Consider the following 19,560-nt stretch of genomic DNA (forward strand, 5'->3'; position numbering starts at 1 on the left):
AAAAGGGCATCCTTTTACTTTTTTTGAAATTTAGACGGAATGCTTTAAATTTTTCTCATTGGATTCTTAACCATAATTCTTGCAGATTTTAGAGTTATAAACAAATATCTCCCTGGTTTTCAGAATCTGGTATGTGGAGAGAGTCACAGAAATTCCCTTCTTCAAGGTAATGTGGGTTTCTCTTATGGACATTATTTCGTGACTGATTTTCTCCTGCAGATAACAGATAGTTCAATGAGGAATGTGACATACCCTCTCCGCTTAAGTCAGGCAGGGATTCAGGTTAATTTCTTTGTGAAAAGGAAAGTGTGTGAGGGTCAGCACAGTGGGCCCACTCTATAGAATTATTCTCTGAACCTCAGGGTCCCACCACTCACCTCTGTCCTCTATTATTTAGTAGGAAGTAGGTTAGCCCAAGTCATAGTATGATTGATCCTTGGTCCCAAAGACTGGGCCCCAGAAAAATATGTTTCACCAGAGAACTGGATAGAAATATGGATTTTCAGGCTTCATCCCAGTCTTACTATATGAGACTAGAGTGGCTCACAAATCTTAATATTCATAATCCATTTAGTTGCATGCTTGGGGCTGAAAATCTATGCCCTGATTTGGTCTCTCCTCCAATAACAAGGTTTTTTTGTTTTTTTACTACTTTATAAAAAAATATTATGGTCTCAATACGTTACACCTCACTAATCTGCATCTAAAATTGTCTAGTTCCAGCCCTGGTGTACAGACCCTGAGATCCAAGGGGCTGGGTGTATGGAACCTAACTGCTCAGATCTTCAGGGAATCCTGTTGCAATATCCCCATTTAGACCCTCAACAATACCACCCACAGCTAATTGTCAAATCCCTGTAAATGTTTTGGTCTTGACTTCTCTTTCAGAGAAGAAAGCAATACCCAATCTGTTGTTTAGGAAGATTAAAGGGGGCTGAAGTTTTGGCTCAGTGGAAAAGTGTTCTCCTATCATGCATGCGGCACTGGGTTTGATCCTCAGCGCCATATAGAAATAAAATTAAAGTTTTGTGTCCACCTAAAACTAAAAACATATTTTTAAAAGTTAAAAAAAAAATCTCTAAAGGCCATGTAACTGCACTGTAACCATGATTGGGTGGACCATGGTTTTCTTAAATGAATATTCTGGATCACAATGTGCAGATCCCCACAGTTGCCTGATAAAACCACTAGATGGCAAGAGTGTGTTTTTTTTTTTTCTTTGCTAGTGGTGGGTGCTTTGCAGGTGGATCTGACTTCTCTTTGTTGCTCCCATCAGAGTCTCTGAAATGTTCCTCACTGAGGGAGATTTTACTGCAGATAGCAGGAAGTGATATTAAGCCAGAGTCTTTGACTACATGGAACAATGGCTATAGGATTTTAATAGAATTTTTTTTTTTTTTTCAGAATGCTACAGGTCCTCCTCCCCATACACGAGAGGCTGACAATTTCTCCACAGCCTGAAGTCCTGGTGGTGGCAGAGCTATGGTCACAGGCCCTAACAATACCGATCTGGAGGAGGAAAGTGGAGACAGGATATTTTCTTCTCATGAAAAGTATACTATGGTTTTATGAACACCCAGAACATATGGCCTGCCTTCTTTGATGCTTTAAAGTATTGATTGAGAAGGTAAATGAGAAGGTGGAAAGATAACTCAAATTTGAATCTTGGGTCCAAGTCTAGCTCTACTCCAGACTATTGTGGCCTTTATCTGCTCCTGTGCCTCTTCTGCAACCCACATTTTCATCCATGGCAGAAGAGGCTGTATGCAACAGGAACAGTGCTTGCACAATTCCCACACCTTGAAGCAGTGCTCCTCCTTCCCTCCCACTTCTGGCAGCCCTTTGTGTTTCCCAGCACTAAGATGGGAGGGCTTAACAGAAAGCAGGGGCTTGGGTGCCTCCCCATGACTAAAACCCAGGGGTACAGGTTACAGATGCAGTTGCCCTGGCCCCTTTGAGAAGCTTTATATGTTTGACATTGTAGTAAGAGTGCCTTGGGTTTGTTTTAATCAGGTATGGGAGACTCACATGAACACAGGGACTGTCACAGAGATCTACAGTTTTCCATAAGCAGAAGTGCAGAGCCATTTGGGAAGCTTCAGGGTTGGTCAGGAGATGAGCATGTGGAAGGTGATGGAGAACGTGGGAAAGAGACTTTCTTGTATTTGTGCAGGAAGATGAGACAGCATAAGTGAATTTAGGGTTAGTATGTTATAATTTTAGTTAGCTTTAGGGGGCATGGACCATCACTGGTATTCTGGTACCCGACATGCTGTGATTAGATCAAACAAAGCTGGCCTTGGATGGTAGGAGCACAATAGGGAGGATAGTGGTGGCATGGAAATTATATTGTTTAATTTGCACATGGTGAACAAATTGGGGATTTGGCTAACTATCGCTAAGAATTAGCTCTCTCCAAAAGGTCATGACTGCGTGCAGTGGTCCGTGCCTGGGTGCAGTGGTACATGCCTGTAAACCAAGTGACTCAGGGGACTAAAACTGGTGGATTGCAAGCTCAAGGCCAGCCTGAGCATTTTAGAGAGACCCTGTCTCACAGTAAAATTAAAAAAAAACACATATAGGGATCTTGTTCAGGTATAGTAAAACAACTGTAGAATGTTCCTAAGTTAAATCCCCAGTACCTTCCTCTGCCCCAACATACACCCACCCACCCACACACACACAAGCAGTCTAAGAAGTCATTCCCTTCATGGTCAGCAAAACACCATTGTCAAAGAAAGAGAGACCCAATAGAAAAAGGCCTTGGTAACACAAATACTGTTTATTTCCACAAAAGAAGACAGTGACTCTGTAGGTGTTTCTAGCAGCATGCTCTCTGCTCCCTCAGGCAAGGGTCTGTGTTTATAATCTTGTAGGTCACATGCTTCATGGACCCTAAGCAGCCTTGTGGGTGACTGCAGAGCAGCAAGACTCCTTGTTTTAATGGAGTATCTTCGGGTGAGGCATAAAGCTTGGCCAGCAGAGCAGAGAATTCTGATGCCAGTCAACAATCTCTCCTCTGTCCTTTGATCCTCCATTTGTCACCAGGTGATACCTGTCTGGGGTGAGCTCAGGATGTTTGGGACAAGGACATACTACTCAGGTAGAAAGAAGAGGACAGTGGCCTGGATTTGCATGCCATTGCATCTCACTGGAGGTTTATTCTCTCAGATGGCACTTGGAAGGGGAAAGTGAAGCACTGCACAGAACACTCTGGAATGTGCAGGATCAGAAGTGAAAGGTTTTCTTTGTAGGTGGCAAGATAATATCAGAGGCCACCAGCTCCAGCATGGGGCTGCAGATTCTGATGGCCTACATATTTGTGTGTGTGTGTGTGTGTGTGTGTGTGTGTATGTGTGAATGCAGGTGAAATACTCAATGACTCAATGTGCATTCTTGGGATAGAAGAGGTGGAAAGACTACTTACTCAATGGGGTTCCTGCTTAGGAAGAATCCTGTCTGTTGTTCAAGAGGGGCATCTGTCTCAACATTGATGACTGACCTGGGACTGGTAAGCTTTGGGAAGGATGGTAGAACCCTTTGACAGAGGTTTAGTAGCACCACAATCAGGCCCAAGTTAATAATTCTCCTGCTTGCAGGCTTTAAGTTTCTTCTGATAATATGCTGTGTGTCTCCCTCTGCTCCTTCTTTTGTTTCTTTCCTCCCTTCCTCACCTACTGGGAGACAATAACTGTGCTTAAAGCACTGGAGAGGAAATAATAAATTAGAAAAATACTAGTTCTTTTTTGTGTGGATTATATGATCTACCCAGGGTTCCTGAGCCTTGGCATGGTTAAACTTAGAGACCAAAAACTTGTTTTTGGTAAGGGGCTTGCCCATCATGATGATGTTTAGTAATCCTATTACCTACCTTGAAAATCAGAAATGCCTCTAGAAGGCCCAATGTCCACTGGGTGTGACCACTGCCATGGCTGAGAACTCTGAGCAGTGAGGCACGAAGCTTAGTCCACAACTGCAGTGGAGTTTGCATGGATGTCTCTGTGTCTACTTGGGGTCTGTTCAGGGTCTGCTACTGCTCACAGAGTCTGGGTTAGTGGGACTTGCAGGGGTTTTAGTGCACACCTGTTGTGAGAGAGTAATTGACCAGAGGCTATCAAATAAAACCTCCATCAACAAAGGCACCATCTTAATATTGTAAGATTATCATGCAGATATTTCTGTTACAGCAAAAGTCAGTGGAGGTATCTGTGCTTTATAGCACTATGGTGATCACTCAGTAACTATAGCTATTATCATTTGAAAAAAAAAAAACTTTTTAAATGATGCAATTGTCCAGACAGACACACAGCAAACACTGAGTCTGACTACCACAAAACCTGAGTCTCTATGTCTTTGTTTTTCCTCTTTTTTTTTATTTTTTTTTAAATTTTTTTATTTTTTTTATTGGTTATTCAAAACATTACAAAGATTTCAGAATCACATCGGTTACACATCAACATTTTTACATAATACCATAATAGTAACTGTTGTATTCTGCTACCTTTCCTATCCTCTACTATCCTCTTTTTTTTTTTTTTGTACATAAGATCAAACCAAGGTGCTCTCTACCACTGAGCCACATCCCCAAATCTTTTTTAGAGTTATGATCTTCCTAAGTTGCTTAGATTCTTGTGAAATTGCTGAGGATGAATTTGAACCTGTGGTCCTTCTTCCTCACCCTCCCCTGCTGCTCGGATGACAAGTGTGTACCACTGTGCCCAGCTGAAGACTGAGTCTTCCAGAATCCTGAGAGAATCTGAAGTACTGCAGTGGAAGAGATTTCCTCATACTTTATTAACTGTCAAAACCATCATTCCCTGGGAAGAAGCACATTGAAGGCTGAGCCAAGGATGAGTCCAGGGAAAGGTTTCACTTTCTGAGCTTTCACAGTGTGGCTGGGGATGGACCTGCATTTTTCTGAGTGACACAATGGTATCCTTATAAGAGTTGCTGGTAGGATGGACTCATCAGTTCAAATGCTTTTCATTGACACCATTTTTTCAACCATTCTTATTTTCCAAATGTAACAACATTATGGATTTGTAAAGTGTGCAGGGCTGTGGTATTCTTTTAAGAGAAAAAAAAAGGGCAGCTATTTTTCATCAGGTACTGGATGAGTGTTCTCTAAAACTGATGTCATATATATGCAAGCAGAGCCACACGTTGGATACAAAGACACACAGTGCTTCCCCTGGTCTGTATAGTAAATGCTCTATAGTATGTTTAGGGGTGGGTGAAGGGTAGTGTGCTTCATTCTCATTTGTGCAGACCCTCTGGAGGTTCAGGGGGCTCAGGGGGTCATGGACAAGACTCCTGGTGTCTATTCAGTGTAATCATTCAAACCCACTACATGTGTGGATTTAACAACTGGATGTGTTGCATTTTGCTGTTCAATATCTTTGTTTCTCAGTCATCTGGTTTCAAACTTGTAAACTCTGCATTTGATGTAGAAAGCTAAATTGTATCATGCAGGACATTTAAAAAGCCAGAATCTGATGCCTGAAGTATGACAAAAACAGCTTTTGAATGTTTTTATGGACACCAAATCCTGAGTAAAATTTTGTATCTAACTGCAGAGCAAGAGACATTAACTTCTGGATGTAGTGGTGCATGCCTCTCATCCATGTAGCTAGGGAGGCTGATGCAGAAGAATTGCAAGTTCAAATCCAGCCTTAACAAAAGTGAGGCCCTAAGCAACTATTAAAATTGTGTCTCTAAAGAAATACAAAATAAGGCTTGGATGTGGCTTAGTGGTTGAGTGCCCCTGAATTCAATCCCTGGTATAGTACAAAAATAAATAAATAAATATTGACAAAGGACCATGCTATCCATCTGAGGTTATGGAAGAAAACTTTGATGTGATCATAGATTTTAGTCATAAGATAGTTTTATTAATGTGTTGGTTTGGTACAAAAGTGGCCTTTAAGTTCAAACATAGCTTTTGAAAAAAAAGATTATTTTAATTCAATCAATACAAAGTAATTGAGAAAGGGGCAAGTGAACTGGAGAGGTTCACAGGAGGAAAGAGGGCCAAGGTTCCAACTGTGCTCCCTGCTCACTTCCATGGGCTCCTGGGTCATGGCTGGTTGGGCCAGTGTGGGGTTTCATGCAGTCAGCTCTCCAAAACTATCTCCAGGCAACTGTAATTTTTCTTTCCAGTCTGAAATTTCTGGTGACCAATAAGGTGTGATCCCACAAAAAATGACTTTTACAATCTATAGGTGTGTGAGGATGGTTTGAAGTAAGAATCACCTGTTGCGTGGTAACACTTGAAGCATACTTAACACTTTGCCACATTCATTACATTTATATAGCTCTGATGTAGTATGAATTTTTTGGAGAACAATGAGATTTTTCTAATAGAAATAGCTTTGCCACATTCTTTGGATTTGTGTGGTTTCTCTGCACTATGAATTCTTTTGTTGAGAAATGTGTGATCTTTGATAAAAAGCTTTGCCATATTCTTTACACTTGTATAACTTTTCCCCAGTATTAATTCTCTGTTGTTGAATAAGTTATGATCTTTGATTAAAAGCTTTGCCACAGTATTTGCCTTTGTATGGCTTTTCTCCCGTATGAAGTCTCTGGGGTTCACTAAGGAATGATCTTCAATTAAAAGCTTTGCCACATTCTTTACATTTGTATGGCTTCTCCCCAGTATGAATTTTCTGGTGTTGACTAAGGTTTGATTTTTGATTAAAAGCTTTGCCACATTCTTTACATTTGTATGGCTTCTCTCCAGTATGAATTATCTGGTGTTGAGTAAGGCATGAATTTTGATTAAAAGCTTTGCCACATTCTTTACATTTGTATGGTTTCTCCCCAGTATGAATTCTCTGGTGTTGAGTAAGGCATGAATTTTGATTAAAAGCTTTGCCACATTGTTTACATTTGTATGGTTTCTCCCTAGTATGAATTCTGTGGTGTTGTATAAGGTAGAATCTTCGATTAAAAGTTTTGCCACATTCTTTACATTTGTATGGCTTCTCTCCAGTATGAATTATCTGGTGTTGAGTAAGGCATGAATTTTGATTAAAAGCTTTGCCACATTCTTTACATTTGTATGGTCTCTCCCCAGTATGAATTCTCTGGTGTTGAGTAAGGTATGATTTTTGATTAAAAGCTTTGCCACATTGTTTACATTTGTATGGTTTCTCCCTAGTATGAATTCTCTGGTGTTGTATAAGGTATAATCTTCGATTAAAAGTTTTGCCACATTCTTTACATTTGTATGGCTTCTCCCCAGTATGAATTTTCTGGTGTTGACTAAGATTTGATTTTTGATTAAATGCTTTGCCACATTCTTTACAATTGTATGGCTTTTCTCCATTATGAATTATCTGGTGTTGAGTAAGGTGTGATTTTTGATTAAAAGCTTTGTCACATTCTTTACATTTGTATGGCTTCTCCCCAGTATGAATTTTCTGGTGTTTATTAAGGTTTGATTTTTGATTAAAGGCTTTTCCACATTGCTTACATTTGTATGGTTTCTCCCCAGCATGAATTCTCTGGTGTTGAGTAAGGTATGATTTTTGATTAAAAGATTTGACACATTCTTTACATTTGTATGGCTTTTCATCAGTATGAATTAGCTGGTGAATAATAAGTCCTGAGTTTCCACTAAAAGCTTTGCCACATATTTTACATTTGTATGGGTTTTCTCGAGTATGAATTTTCTGATGTTGAGTAAGGCATGATTTTTGATTAAAAGCTTTGTCACATTCTTTACATTTGTAAGTTTTCTCTGCAGTATGAATTCTCTGGTGTTGAATAAGGTGTGATTTTTTATTAAAAGCTTTGGCACATTCTTTACATATGTATGGTTTCTCCCCAGTATGAATTCTCTGGTGTTGAGTAAGGCTTGATCTTTGATTAAAAGCTTTTCCACATTCTTTACATTGGTATTGCTTTTCTCCAGTATGAATTTTCTGGTGCATACTAAGGTATGATTTTTTTTAGAGAGAGAGAGAGAGAAGAGAAAGAGAGAGAGAGAGAGAGAGAGAGAGAGAGAGAGAGAGAGAGAGAGAATATTTTTTAATATTTATTTTTCAGTTTTCGGGGGACACAACATCTTTATTTTATTTTATGTGGTGCTGAGGATCAAACCCAGCATGCAACACATGCCAGGTGAGCGTGTTACCGCTTGAGCCACATCCCCAGCCCCTAAGGTATGATTTTTGATTAAAAGCTTTGCCACATTCCTTACATTTCCAGATTTTCTCTACACTATGATTACTGTAGTTTTTAAAAATGCTTGAACAACACTTAAAGACATTTTCCCATTTCTTATATTTGTAAGGTTTATCTTCACTGTAAAGCCTGTGGATTTTAGTAATGGATACATTTTGAGTAAAATGTTTTCTACATCCTTTATTTATGGAGGCTTTATCACTGCTCTGATATACAATTGAGGAATCTTTAAATGCTTTTACATATTTTTGTAACTTGTAGGGATTCCCTCCAATATTAATTCTCTGGTGTTCAGAAATGCTTGCAGTTTTACTAAAAGTGCTTTCATATACCTTATATCTGTAATTTGTTTTTTGGTTGTGAATGCTTGGATAAATAAATTTGGGGCATGGGTTAAAATCTTTCTCACTTTTACCATTGTAAAGCTCTTTAAAATGATCATATGGGTGTTTTCTAGGATTTAAATAAGACGTAAATTTTAATGAGTTTTACAGAATTAATACTGTATTACACCAAAAACAAATGTACTGCAAATTACCTAGGGTAGAAACATGTCTATAGATATTGAAAGATTTATCATAAATATAGAGGTCTCTCCAAGTATCTACATCTGCTATGGCTTAAATGATAAGACAATTTGTCTGTATTGTATAGAAAATCAACTCCTTATTACTTTATAATAAAGACAGATTAGAATACTGGAATTTTATATTATCAATCTGTAGACTTTTATCTAATGTGCACTCATGTAGAGATTATTGAAAGTTATAAAACATAATTGATTTTTAAGCATTTTATTATTGTATTGATTTTTTTTCATTAAAATGCCTATTTCTAAATACAGCATCCCTTTATGTTCAAAACACTAGAAAAATTAGGGATAACAGGAAATTACCTCAACATGGTAAAAGCTATATATGCTAAGCCTCAGGCCAGCAGAGTTCTAAATGGAGAAAAATTGAAGGTATTCCCTTTAAAATCTGGAATAAGACAGGCATGCCCTCTCTCACCACTTCTATTCAACATAGTTCTTGAAACACTACCCAGAACAATTAGACAGACAAAAGAAATTAAAGGCATAAATATAGGAAAAGAAGAACTTAAATTAGCACTATTTGCCGATGACATGATCCCTAGCATAACCAAAAAGTTCAACCAAAAAACTTCTAGAACTATAAATGAATTCAGCAAAGTGGCAGGATATAAAATCAATACCAATAAATCGAAGGCATTCCTGTATATCAGTGACAAATTCTCTGAAATGGAAATAAGGACAACTACTCCATTCACAATATCCTCAAAAAAAAAAAAAAAAAAAAAAACTGGGAATCAACCTAACAAAAGAGGTGAAAGGTCTATACAATGAAAACTACAGATCCCTGAAGAAAGAAATAGAATAAGACCTTAGAAGATGGAAGGATTTACCTTGCTCATGGATTGGTAGAATTAATATTATTAAAATGGCCATATTACCAAAAGCACTTTACAGATTCAATGCAATTCCCATCAAAATCCCAATGACATTCCTTGCAGAAATAAAAAAAGCAATCATGAAATTCATCTGGAAAAATAAAAGACCCAGAATAGCTAAAGTAATTCTAAGCAGGAAGAGTGAAACTGGTGGTATTGCAATTCCAGATTTTAAACTATACTATAGAGCAATAGTAACAAAAATATCATGGTATTGGCAGGAAAACAGGCTGGTAGTTCAATGGTACAGAATAGAGGACACAGAGACAAATCCACAAAATTACAACTACCTTGTATTAGACAAAGGTGCTAAAAACATGCAATGGAGAAAGGATAGCATCTTCAACAAATGGTGCTGGGAGAACTAGAAATCCATATGCAACAAAATGAAATTGAATCCCTTTCTCTCACCATGCACAAAAGTCAACTCAAAATGGATCAAGGAGCTAGGAATCAAACCAGAGACTCTGCATCTAATAGAAGATAAAGTTGACCCTAATCTTCATCCCATGGGGGCAGGCCTATAGCACCTATAGCACCTATACCACAAGACTTAAAACCAAGAATCAACAAATGGAATGAACCCAAACTAAAAAGTTTTTTCTCAGCAAAAGAAATAATATGTGAAGTGAATAGGGAGCCTACATCCTGGGAACAATTTTTTACCCCTCAAACATCAGATAGAGCTCTAATCTCTAGAGTATACAAAGAACTGAAAAAGTTAAACAACAACAACAAAAAAATAGATAACCCAATCAACAAATGGGCCAAGAACTGGAACAGACACTACTCAGAAGAGGATATACAATCAACCAAAAAATACATGAAAAAATGCTCACCATCTTTATCAATCAGAGAAATACAAATTAAAACTACTCTAAGATACCATCTCATTCCAATAAGAATGGCAGCCATTATGAAGTCAGACAACAATAAGTGCTGGTGAGGATGTGGGGAAATAGGTACACTCATACATTGCTGGTGGGACTGCAAATTGGTGTAGCCAAATTGGAAAGCAGTATGGAGATTCCTTGGAAAGCTGGGAATGGAACCACCATTTGATGCAGCTATTCCCCTTCTCAGACTATACCCAAAAGACCTAAAAAGAGCATACTACAGGGACACAGCAACATCAATGTTTATAGAGCACAATTCACAATAGTTAGAATGTGGAACCAACCTAAATGCCCTTCAATAGATGAACGGATTAAAAAAATGTGGCATTTATACACAATGGAATATTACTCAGCACTAAAATATAACAAGATCATGGCATTTGCAGGGAAATAGATGGCATTAGAGCAGATTATGCAAGTAAAGTTAGCCAATCCCTAAAAAAACAAATGCCAAATGTCTTCTCTGATATAAGGGGGGTGACTCAAAATAGGATAGGGAGGAAGAGCATGAGAAGAAGACTACCACTAAATAGGGAAGAGAGGTGGGAGGGAAAAAGAGGGAGAAGGGGAGTTGCACTGAAGATGGAAGGAGAACCTCATTGTTATACAGAATACATGTATGATGTTGTGATGAGAGAAAAAAAGTGTGTCACATTAGATTAGACAGAGAGAAATGATGGGAGGGGAGGGGAGGAGTAGGGGGGATAGGAAGGGCAGCAGAAGAGAATAGACCTTATGATTGCTGTATGTGTATAGGTGATTCTATGACCAGTGTGATTCTGCAATCTGTACGATTAGAAAAATGAGAAATTATACCCCAATGATTCAAATGTATGAATTGCCAAGATCATTGTAATGTCCTGTGTAGCTAATAAAAAAAATAAAATAAAATTTAAAAAACTTGCCTATTTCTAAAGCTGAGCAAACTGGTTGAATCTTTATTTTCCTGAAGATATTGTGAAGGTGCAGCTTCATAATGGCTTGCAAATATCACATATATATGTAATTTGATACATGTTTTTGAATTTGAAAATATTTTGAATTGTAAGTTTTTTTTACACAGAATACAAAGTAGTAAAAAGTTTATGATTACAATAATGTAATTAAAAGTTTTAACCAAATAAAAAGTGACTGGCACATTTGAGCAGTCAATCTTTTGAGATGTTTATAATAATATAACCTGATGAATGCTTGGATAAATAAATTTGGGGCATTTTTGTGTAATTTTGTGTAATTTTCTGTATAAATAATTTTCATGTTTTTTCTTCATTTAAAGAATTTTAAAAATTTCCTTCTCTTTCAATTTCTATTCCTTATTTAAAATTAAGCATTACTGTCTTGTTATACATACCTTCTCTTTATCAAGTTTTGCAAAAAACATTTTATTTCTTGCTCTCCTGAAAATTCTTGGTTTTGACTAGAAGTCATACCTGAAAAAAAATTAAAATAGCAAGTTATTCCGCTTACTACACTATGATGAATATACTCTGCAAATATATAAAATTTTATAAAGTGGGGGGATAGTCAGAGAACAGTATAATTCAAAGCCACTTTTACTCAAGAACTATACAGAGTTTACTAGAATACACTGACAAAAGTTGTGAAAACTTTGAAAATCATCTTAAAAATTTATAGCACCACAGATGAAGACAACATTCAAACTGACTACTATTACCACAACAATGTCAAATCACAGCCCTTCACTTCAAAATACTCAGACTCCACCTGTGACACAAATGTTGCAGGAAATGAATATCTCTTACTTATTTGTTATCTCTTTGGGGTTTGTTTCTTAAGATTGAACACAGGAGTATTCTATCACTAAAATATATCCAAGACACTTCTATATTTATGCTTTTTTTGAGACACTTTATCAGAAAGATGCTGAAATTTATTTCAACTGGCATTCCACTGCCTCAGCTTCCCAGTTATATGGAATTACATTGACATATCATTGCACATGACCTGTTTTTGTTTCCTTTGTAACTTACAAATATTTTCCAAAATGACTTTAATGATGTAGTTTAACAGATTTTAAATATAAAAATTTCAATGAAAATAATAGCTCCTATAATAAAGGGTATCATCAACTCAAGCAAACAAAGAATATAACACTAGTATTTGAGAGTTAAAAAGTTGATGCTGTTAAATAACTAAGCAATGCCAAATAACTACTTGAAAGATATTTAATAAAATAAATAACAATGTAGAAAATTGAAAGAAATTCAGAAAAAATATAGCAACAGAAAAAGCAGAAATTATATACAAAAATATTTTTTTATAAAACAATGCCTCAGGCTGGGGATACAGCTCAGATGGTAGAATGTTTACTTCACATGCAAAAGGTGGGGCTTAATTCCTGGCACCACACACACACACACACACCCACCCCCCCACACACACACACACACAGTCTCATACATTAGAAATTTGAAGAATATATTAAAGGCTAGAATTAATTAAAAGACACAGGTAGGGCTGGATAATGTAGTGTATGACTGTAATCCCAGCATCTGGGGAGGCTAAGGCAGGAGGATTATGAGTTCAAAGACAGACTCGGCAATGGTGATGCATGAAGCACCTCAGTGAGACCCTGTCTCTAAACAAAATACAAAATAGGCTGGTGATGTGGCTCAATGATTGAGTGTCCCTGAGTTAAATCCCCAGTAACAATAAATAAATAAATAAATAACACAAGTTAATAAATTTATAATCAAACTTTTGAAACTCTTCTTCAAGAAAAAATTTTGATATGACTGAGAAAAAGAGAAATTTTAATTATAATGATATTGTTTTATGGTTAACCATTGATTTCTTTGCAGAAGGCTTCCAGAAAAGAATTGGAGCATAAAGGTATGTATGTTGAAAAAAAAAAAAGAAAATATGAACCTAGAATACTTTATCCACCAATACCATTTTTTAAACTTTAAAAAAAATACAGGCTTTAGATATAGGCATATTCAAAAATGACTTTACTTCTTGGCCTGCTCTAAGAGAAATAATCAATGGAATCTTTCCAATAAAATAAATCTGCACAACAGCAATGATAAAAAATTTGAAAGCTTATGTAAAAAAAAAAAAAATATATATATATATATATACATATACAAATATATATTTTATTTTATTTTCATTGTTGTACATAAAACATTTGATTCTACTATAGAATTTGGAAAACTAAAGCGTAAAAATTATCATAATTCTTTGTTAATCAGCATAAGTTAGAAAAGCAAGTGTGAAATCAATAATAAATCATGGCAAAACATGTAAAGACACTGATTATCTTAGAAAACCAAAGTTAATTCAGTTTGAAACATAGTGCAAACTAAGAAACTTTTAAAATTTCTTCTATAGTAATACATGACAGTAGAACATATCTTCATATATTATACATTCATAAAGTATAACTACCTATTTTTGTGGTGGTAAATTTTGTGGAGTTACACTGGTTGTGTATTCACATAAGAACATAAGAATGTTATTTCCAATTTATTCTACTGTTTTTAAGTACTTTTATGTAATTCCAAATAATGACAAAATAAACATCAAAGATAAAAAATAGGAAAAAATGAAATATCACTATAAATTTTTATGAACTACAAATTGAGGCAGTTTTTAATAGTAGAAAAAATTATAAGAAATAAACAAAACTTGACAACTACAGAAGTAAGTTCTTCCTCATCAGTAACTTAAGTACAAATAAACTATTTTGAAAAAAACTAATCAGAACACAATGTGACTAACAAGATTAAACCTAAAAATATGTTAACTATTTCAGATGTAAATCTACAGAAGATTGTCTTTAGATATAAGGTCACAAAAAGACTAAATCAAAAAGATATAACAAATATTACATTCAAAATTACAAAGATTATAATACTATATAAATAAGAGACAAAGTAGATTATTATACAAAGATAAATATGACCAATCCTGGGAATACAATCATAGTGAATATATTTGTAACACAAACATATTTTTCATATATAGAAAGAAAACACACACTAAAAATTCAACATCATAGAAAGCAACAAAGGAAACATCAATTCCCAATTAATGCAAAGAAAAAAAATAGCATTGCATTAGTACCCAGGGAATTAAAAAAAAAATTTCAAAAAGCATTAAAAACTAATTAGGTTTACAGAGGCAATCTTCTCTATAGTGTATGGAATATTATTCCAAAGAGATCAGGTTAAAAGCACAAAAAAATGTTAAAGATATTAAAATATTGAAGTTGCTTTCTAACATAACACAATAAGTTCCAAAACCAAAGTGAAAGTGATCTTCAAAATTTATGAATATGAGTTTAAAGCCAAATTCTGTGATTAAACAAGGCCCTAAGCAACTTAGATAGACACCGTCACAAAAAGAAATATAAAAACAGCTGCCAACCAGGCATGGTAACACACATCTGTATTTCAAGCAGCTTGGGAGTCTGACAGCAAGATTTTGAGTTCAAAGCCAGCCTCATCAAAGGAGAGGTGCTAAGCAAATCAAGGAGATCATATTTCTAATAAAATTAAAAATGGGGCTTGGGATGTAGCTCAGTGACCAAGTGCACCTGAGATCAATCCCCAGTACCCTTCCCAAAAAAGTGTTGAGTGTTGTTGATGTGGCTTAATTCAAAAGAAACTCTGCTAAAAAAAAAGAAAGAAAGAAAGAAGAAAGAAAAAGGAAAAAAAATCCTATAGCACCCCAAATAATCTAAGCAGTCCATGTAATACCAAATAATCAATATTACTTTTGTATAAACAAATAAGTTATTTGAACAATTCTGTGGAGTATCCTGGGTGCATCAATAGCTACACATATTAAAATTTTTTATAAACTCCTTCCTGATATAAAAATAATAAAAGCTACAATATTCAATATATTTTGAGGGTATTTGAGAAAGCCCCGAGTAAGAAAACTGAAAGTACATCAATTAGCCCTCAACTTGATGGTAAAATTAAAATATATTTACAGATCTATTCTCATTAAAACAACATTCAATAGAGACCAATGTGGCAAGCCAATCGAATATCATTTCACATAATTACATGAAGGCAATTTGGAATGAACTATGAAAAGTTTTCAAACTTTTCAAAGATAAGAAATTAATAATATTTACAACGGTCAACTTTTAGTATAGTGTGTTAAGTGAAATAGTAATTTTTTAGGTAGATGGACACAACACAATGCCTTTGTTTTTATGTGGTGCTGAGGATCGGACCGGGTCCCGCCCGTGCTAGGCGAGTGCTCTACCGCTGAGCCACAATCCCAGCCCCAGGAGCACTTGTTTGGATGAAAAATGAACTTACTTTTTAGTTGATCCAAACTTTCTAGAAAAAAATGTTACAAAAAAATTTGAAAGAACACTACTGACCAGTAAATTTAAAATATATAAGACAGTAAATTCAGGAAAGTTACACAGTTTTGATCACAATTACAAATTTGACAAACATATAAAAGTTTAAAGACTTGTAAAAATCTTTATGGTACCTTTAAAAAGCTAAAAATCTTACTCCTAGACAAAAGAACAGATTCATATATATAGAGATGATGAATATGCCATTAATTCTAGCTACTTGGAAGGCTGAGGCATGCAAATAAAATTTTAGCTTTAGCCACTTACCAAGAGTCTATTTTAAACTAAAAGTCAAAAGGGGGTGATGATGAAGGTAAATATTATAAGAACCTCTGAGTTCAATTTGCAGTACATATACATGTATATAACAAAATTTATATATATAGAAACTCTGAGTTCAATCTGCAGTGTGTATATACACATAACAAAATTTAGATATATTACATGAAGAAGCACAAGAACAGGGTAAACAAGGCACTATACATAAATCATAAATAAAACAGGGGTAATATTTATACATGTAAGTAAAAGTATAGAAAACTTGATTGAAAATTGGCACATGGTTCAAGTGCAGTCTAATTTCACCTAATGTTTTCCTAAAGTGACAAATTATGATAATTTCTATTTAATCATAACATATAGATATAAAAATAAAAACAATATCACTGATGTGAGAAAAATAATGAAAACACTGAAGCTGTCTAAAGAGTGAAACTCAAAAAAGACACAAGAATTAGAGTAATGTAACCCACAAAATTCTGAATAATTGTATTACAATAGAAATCTTTCTTTTAATTATTTTGTATTTATAGGTGGACAGAATACATTTATTTTATCCGCTTATTTTTATGTATGCTAAGGATCAAACACAGTACCTCACATGTGTGAGGCAAGCCCTCTGCCACTAAACTATAGTCTAAGCCCTGAAAATTCTTCTTTAAACCACATTGATCAGCTATACTTACATAACCACTAGGAGCAGGCATTGTGAATTACTGCTATTCATTACATAGCAGAATAAATTCACAGAATGTCCAGTATAAGCATTTATATAAAGCTCTGATGAGAAAATTTTGAATGAATAAATATTTAAATTATATTAAAAAAACTCTTCTATAATATTAATATATTATGGTTTTACTTAGAGGTATTTGGAAATTAGCAGATTTTCAAGGGAGCCCCCGAATACAAATAAGTGTCAGGTTTTGCATATCCTCACAGGCATTGTGGAATATTTTGTAGGGATTCTGACTGTGGAAATATACAGAGAATCATTCCTCTGTTGAGCAAATTCCTAGTCCAGGGGTAACAGGCACTCTGTTTCCCACACTTAGAATGCCCTGGAATTTTCCCTAGGAACTAGTAATGTAATTAAATGCATGTGCAATATCAAGCTGCTATGGCAAAATGCTCTGCTCAAAAAGGCTCTGCACTAGAGTCTTATCAGCCTCAAACATGATCTCTGGAAGACAGCTCCTGAGAATAAAGGAACTCTCTCTTTTTTTTTACAAGCACAACGTTTCAATGAGCCTGAAACTCCCTACATAACAGTAAGTTTATACAATGGAATTTCTTGAGAGCTATACAAAATTCCTAAGTTTGCACATTGCAATTTAGTATATAACTGAGGAATAAAGTGCATAATGTTGCTAAATTTCTAACCTGCCTAGTAATAAAATGACAATATGTAGTCATGATGACAATGACCTAAATTAACCTATTGATACAAATAAAGCTTGGCAGCTTGGCCTCTTTGCCATTATGCCACCTTTCCTGCCTCTTGTCTATGTGTCTTCTTCTTCTTCTATTTTTTTTTTTTTTTTTTTTTTTACTTTCCTACAATACTTACTTTGTTAATTTGAATGTAGGGAGATCACTGGAGGACAAGAAGGAGCTTAAATAATTGAGTGCATGGTAAATATAGAGCATGGAATGCTCTTTATTGATTGCAATAGAAACAAACCTAGGCTTGAAAAACTAATTTCTGTTGGATTTTAGCTTATCAATTAACATTTTAACATGTGAATTCCTCTTTGACATTTGGACCTTTTGTCTATACTCTTTGCTTCATTGATTTATACCCACTTTGATATGTCTACTGTCAGTTTTCTCTTCAAATCCCAAGGTTATTTCTTTGGGGACAGAAAGGTGACCAAGGATTACTTCAAGAAAGCAAAAATTTTTGATGGAAAATGAAATGTGTCACATTTTGTTATTTTCTTGATAACTACAGAAGTCTTCTTAATGTTGTCCTCATTAGGAAAAAAGAAAAAGAAAATACCCCATAAGATTCTACACAATTATTTTCCTTTTTTTTTCCAGAAAAAAACACTAAAATAATTTGAAACCATTTTCATTCTCTACATTGTGACCACTATTTAGAAAAGATAAATTAAACATAAAAAGAAAAACCTTCAACATTTTCTTTTCTACATAAACAAATGCCAATCTTTGTCGTAAAAATAAGAATCTAAAACTTTTTTCATGCAGAATAGAAATTGCAATAAGATACTCTACAAAGTTTTAAAAAAAATAATCCTTGGTTTTGAATTAGAAATTCTGACTTAAATTTAGGCTCACCAATAAAGAGTAGGTTTCTACAGATCTCTAACATCACATCTCCATATAAAGTCTGCTGAGAAGGGTTCAGGCATTTCCATTCCTCTTCAGAAAAATCAATGATCACATCACTTAATGTCAATGGTTCCTGAAATAAAAATGAGTAAATACATATCACATAAATTACATGATTGATGACATAGTATTTATTTCTCTTAAAAAATGTACTGAGAGTTAAAAGAAGTGTCTTTCACATATAGTAGTGACCTCATCCATTCAATAAGATACTTTTTTGTGGTGCTGGGGATTGAACCCAGGGCCTTGTGTATGCAAGGAAAGCACTCTACCAACTAAGGGATATCCCCAGCCCTAATAATTAGTTACAAGCAGCAAAATTGGTGGATAAAATTGGTATAATGGAACCCAGGGAGCAGCATGTGTGAAGTAAAACACTGAGGCAAAGAAGTGGAAAAAAAATCCAACATAATACCAAAGGATGAATAATAGTAGCAATTAGTTATTGAATATTCAAAAGAAGCATAAACCAACAAAGCAATGATACTTGAGACATGCATAGCAAAATTATAAGTAATAATTTTACTCATACAACAGTGGTCACCTCAGTGACCATATGAGATCACTAAAGACATACGAAAACATCCAACAGTTCACATATTTATTTGAATGGTCAAAGTTGTCTATCTTCTCATATTTACACATACCATAAAACAAGTACTGTATTTAAAAAAATTACTTTTACTTCTTCAGAACACAACATCACAACTCACTTCTAAAACAATAGAATAAAAATTTTAACTATCAAACTATTACAAAACACTTAGGTCCTTGGGTCAACTTGAATTACATGGCAAAAAGTTATAAAAAAATTAAAAAGCAAATTAAGCTAATAGACTGTTAATCTCTCAGTTTATAAGGAAACTGACACATCAATTTAACATTCCCAGATTTGGATAACCACTCTCACTGTGAAACTGTATCCTCACCTGGCTCATTTCAAAGTAGGAAGTGAGAGAATACCAAGCAGTTAACAAAAAAATTCTGAAAGGTTCTGGCACCCTAAATGCCTCCCTGACAGCA

The 19,560-nt window shown here is 35.0% G+C and overlaps 1 protein-coding gene across 1 annotated transcript; it reads right to left on the minus strand.

Moving 5' to 3' along the window:
• Window positions 1–6,608: 6,608 nt before the first annotated feature.
• LOC143404727 (uncharacterized) lies at window positions 6,609–7,937 on the minus strand. Its single transcript, XM_076862914.1, has one exon. The coding sequence runs from the start codon at window positions 7,935–7,937 to the stop codon at window positions 6,609–6,611; it is 1,329 nt and encodes a 442-aa protein (XP_076719029.1).
• Window positions 7,938–19,560: the final 11,623 nt, after the last annotated feature.

Source organism: Callospermophilus lateralis, chromosome 7 (genome assembly GCF_048772815.1).
Source record: "Callospermophilus lateralis isolate mCalLat2 chromosome 7, mCalLat2.hap1, whole genome shotgun sequence".
Classification (NCBI taxonomy): Eukaryota; Metazoa; Chordata; class Mammalia; order Rodentia; family Sciuridae; genus Callospermophilus; species Callospermophilus lateralis.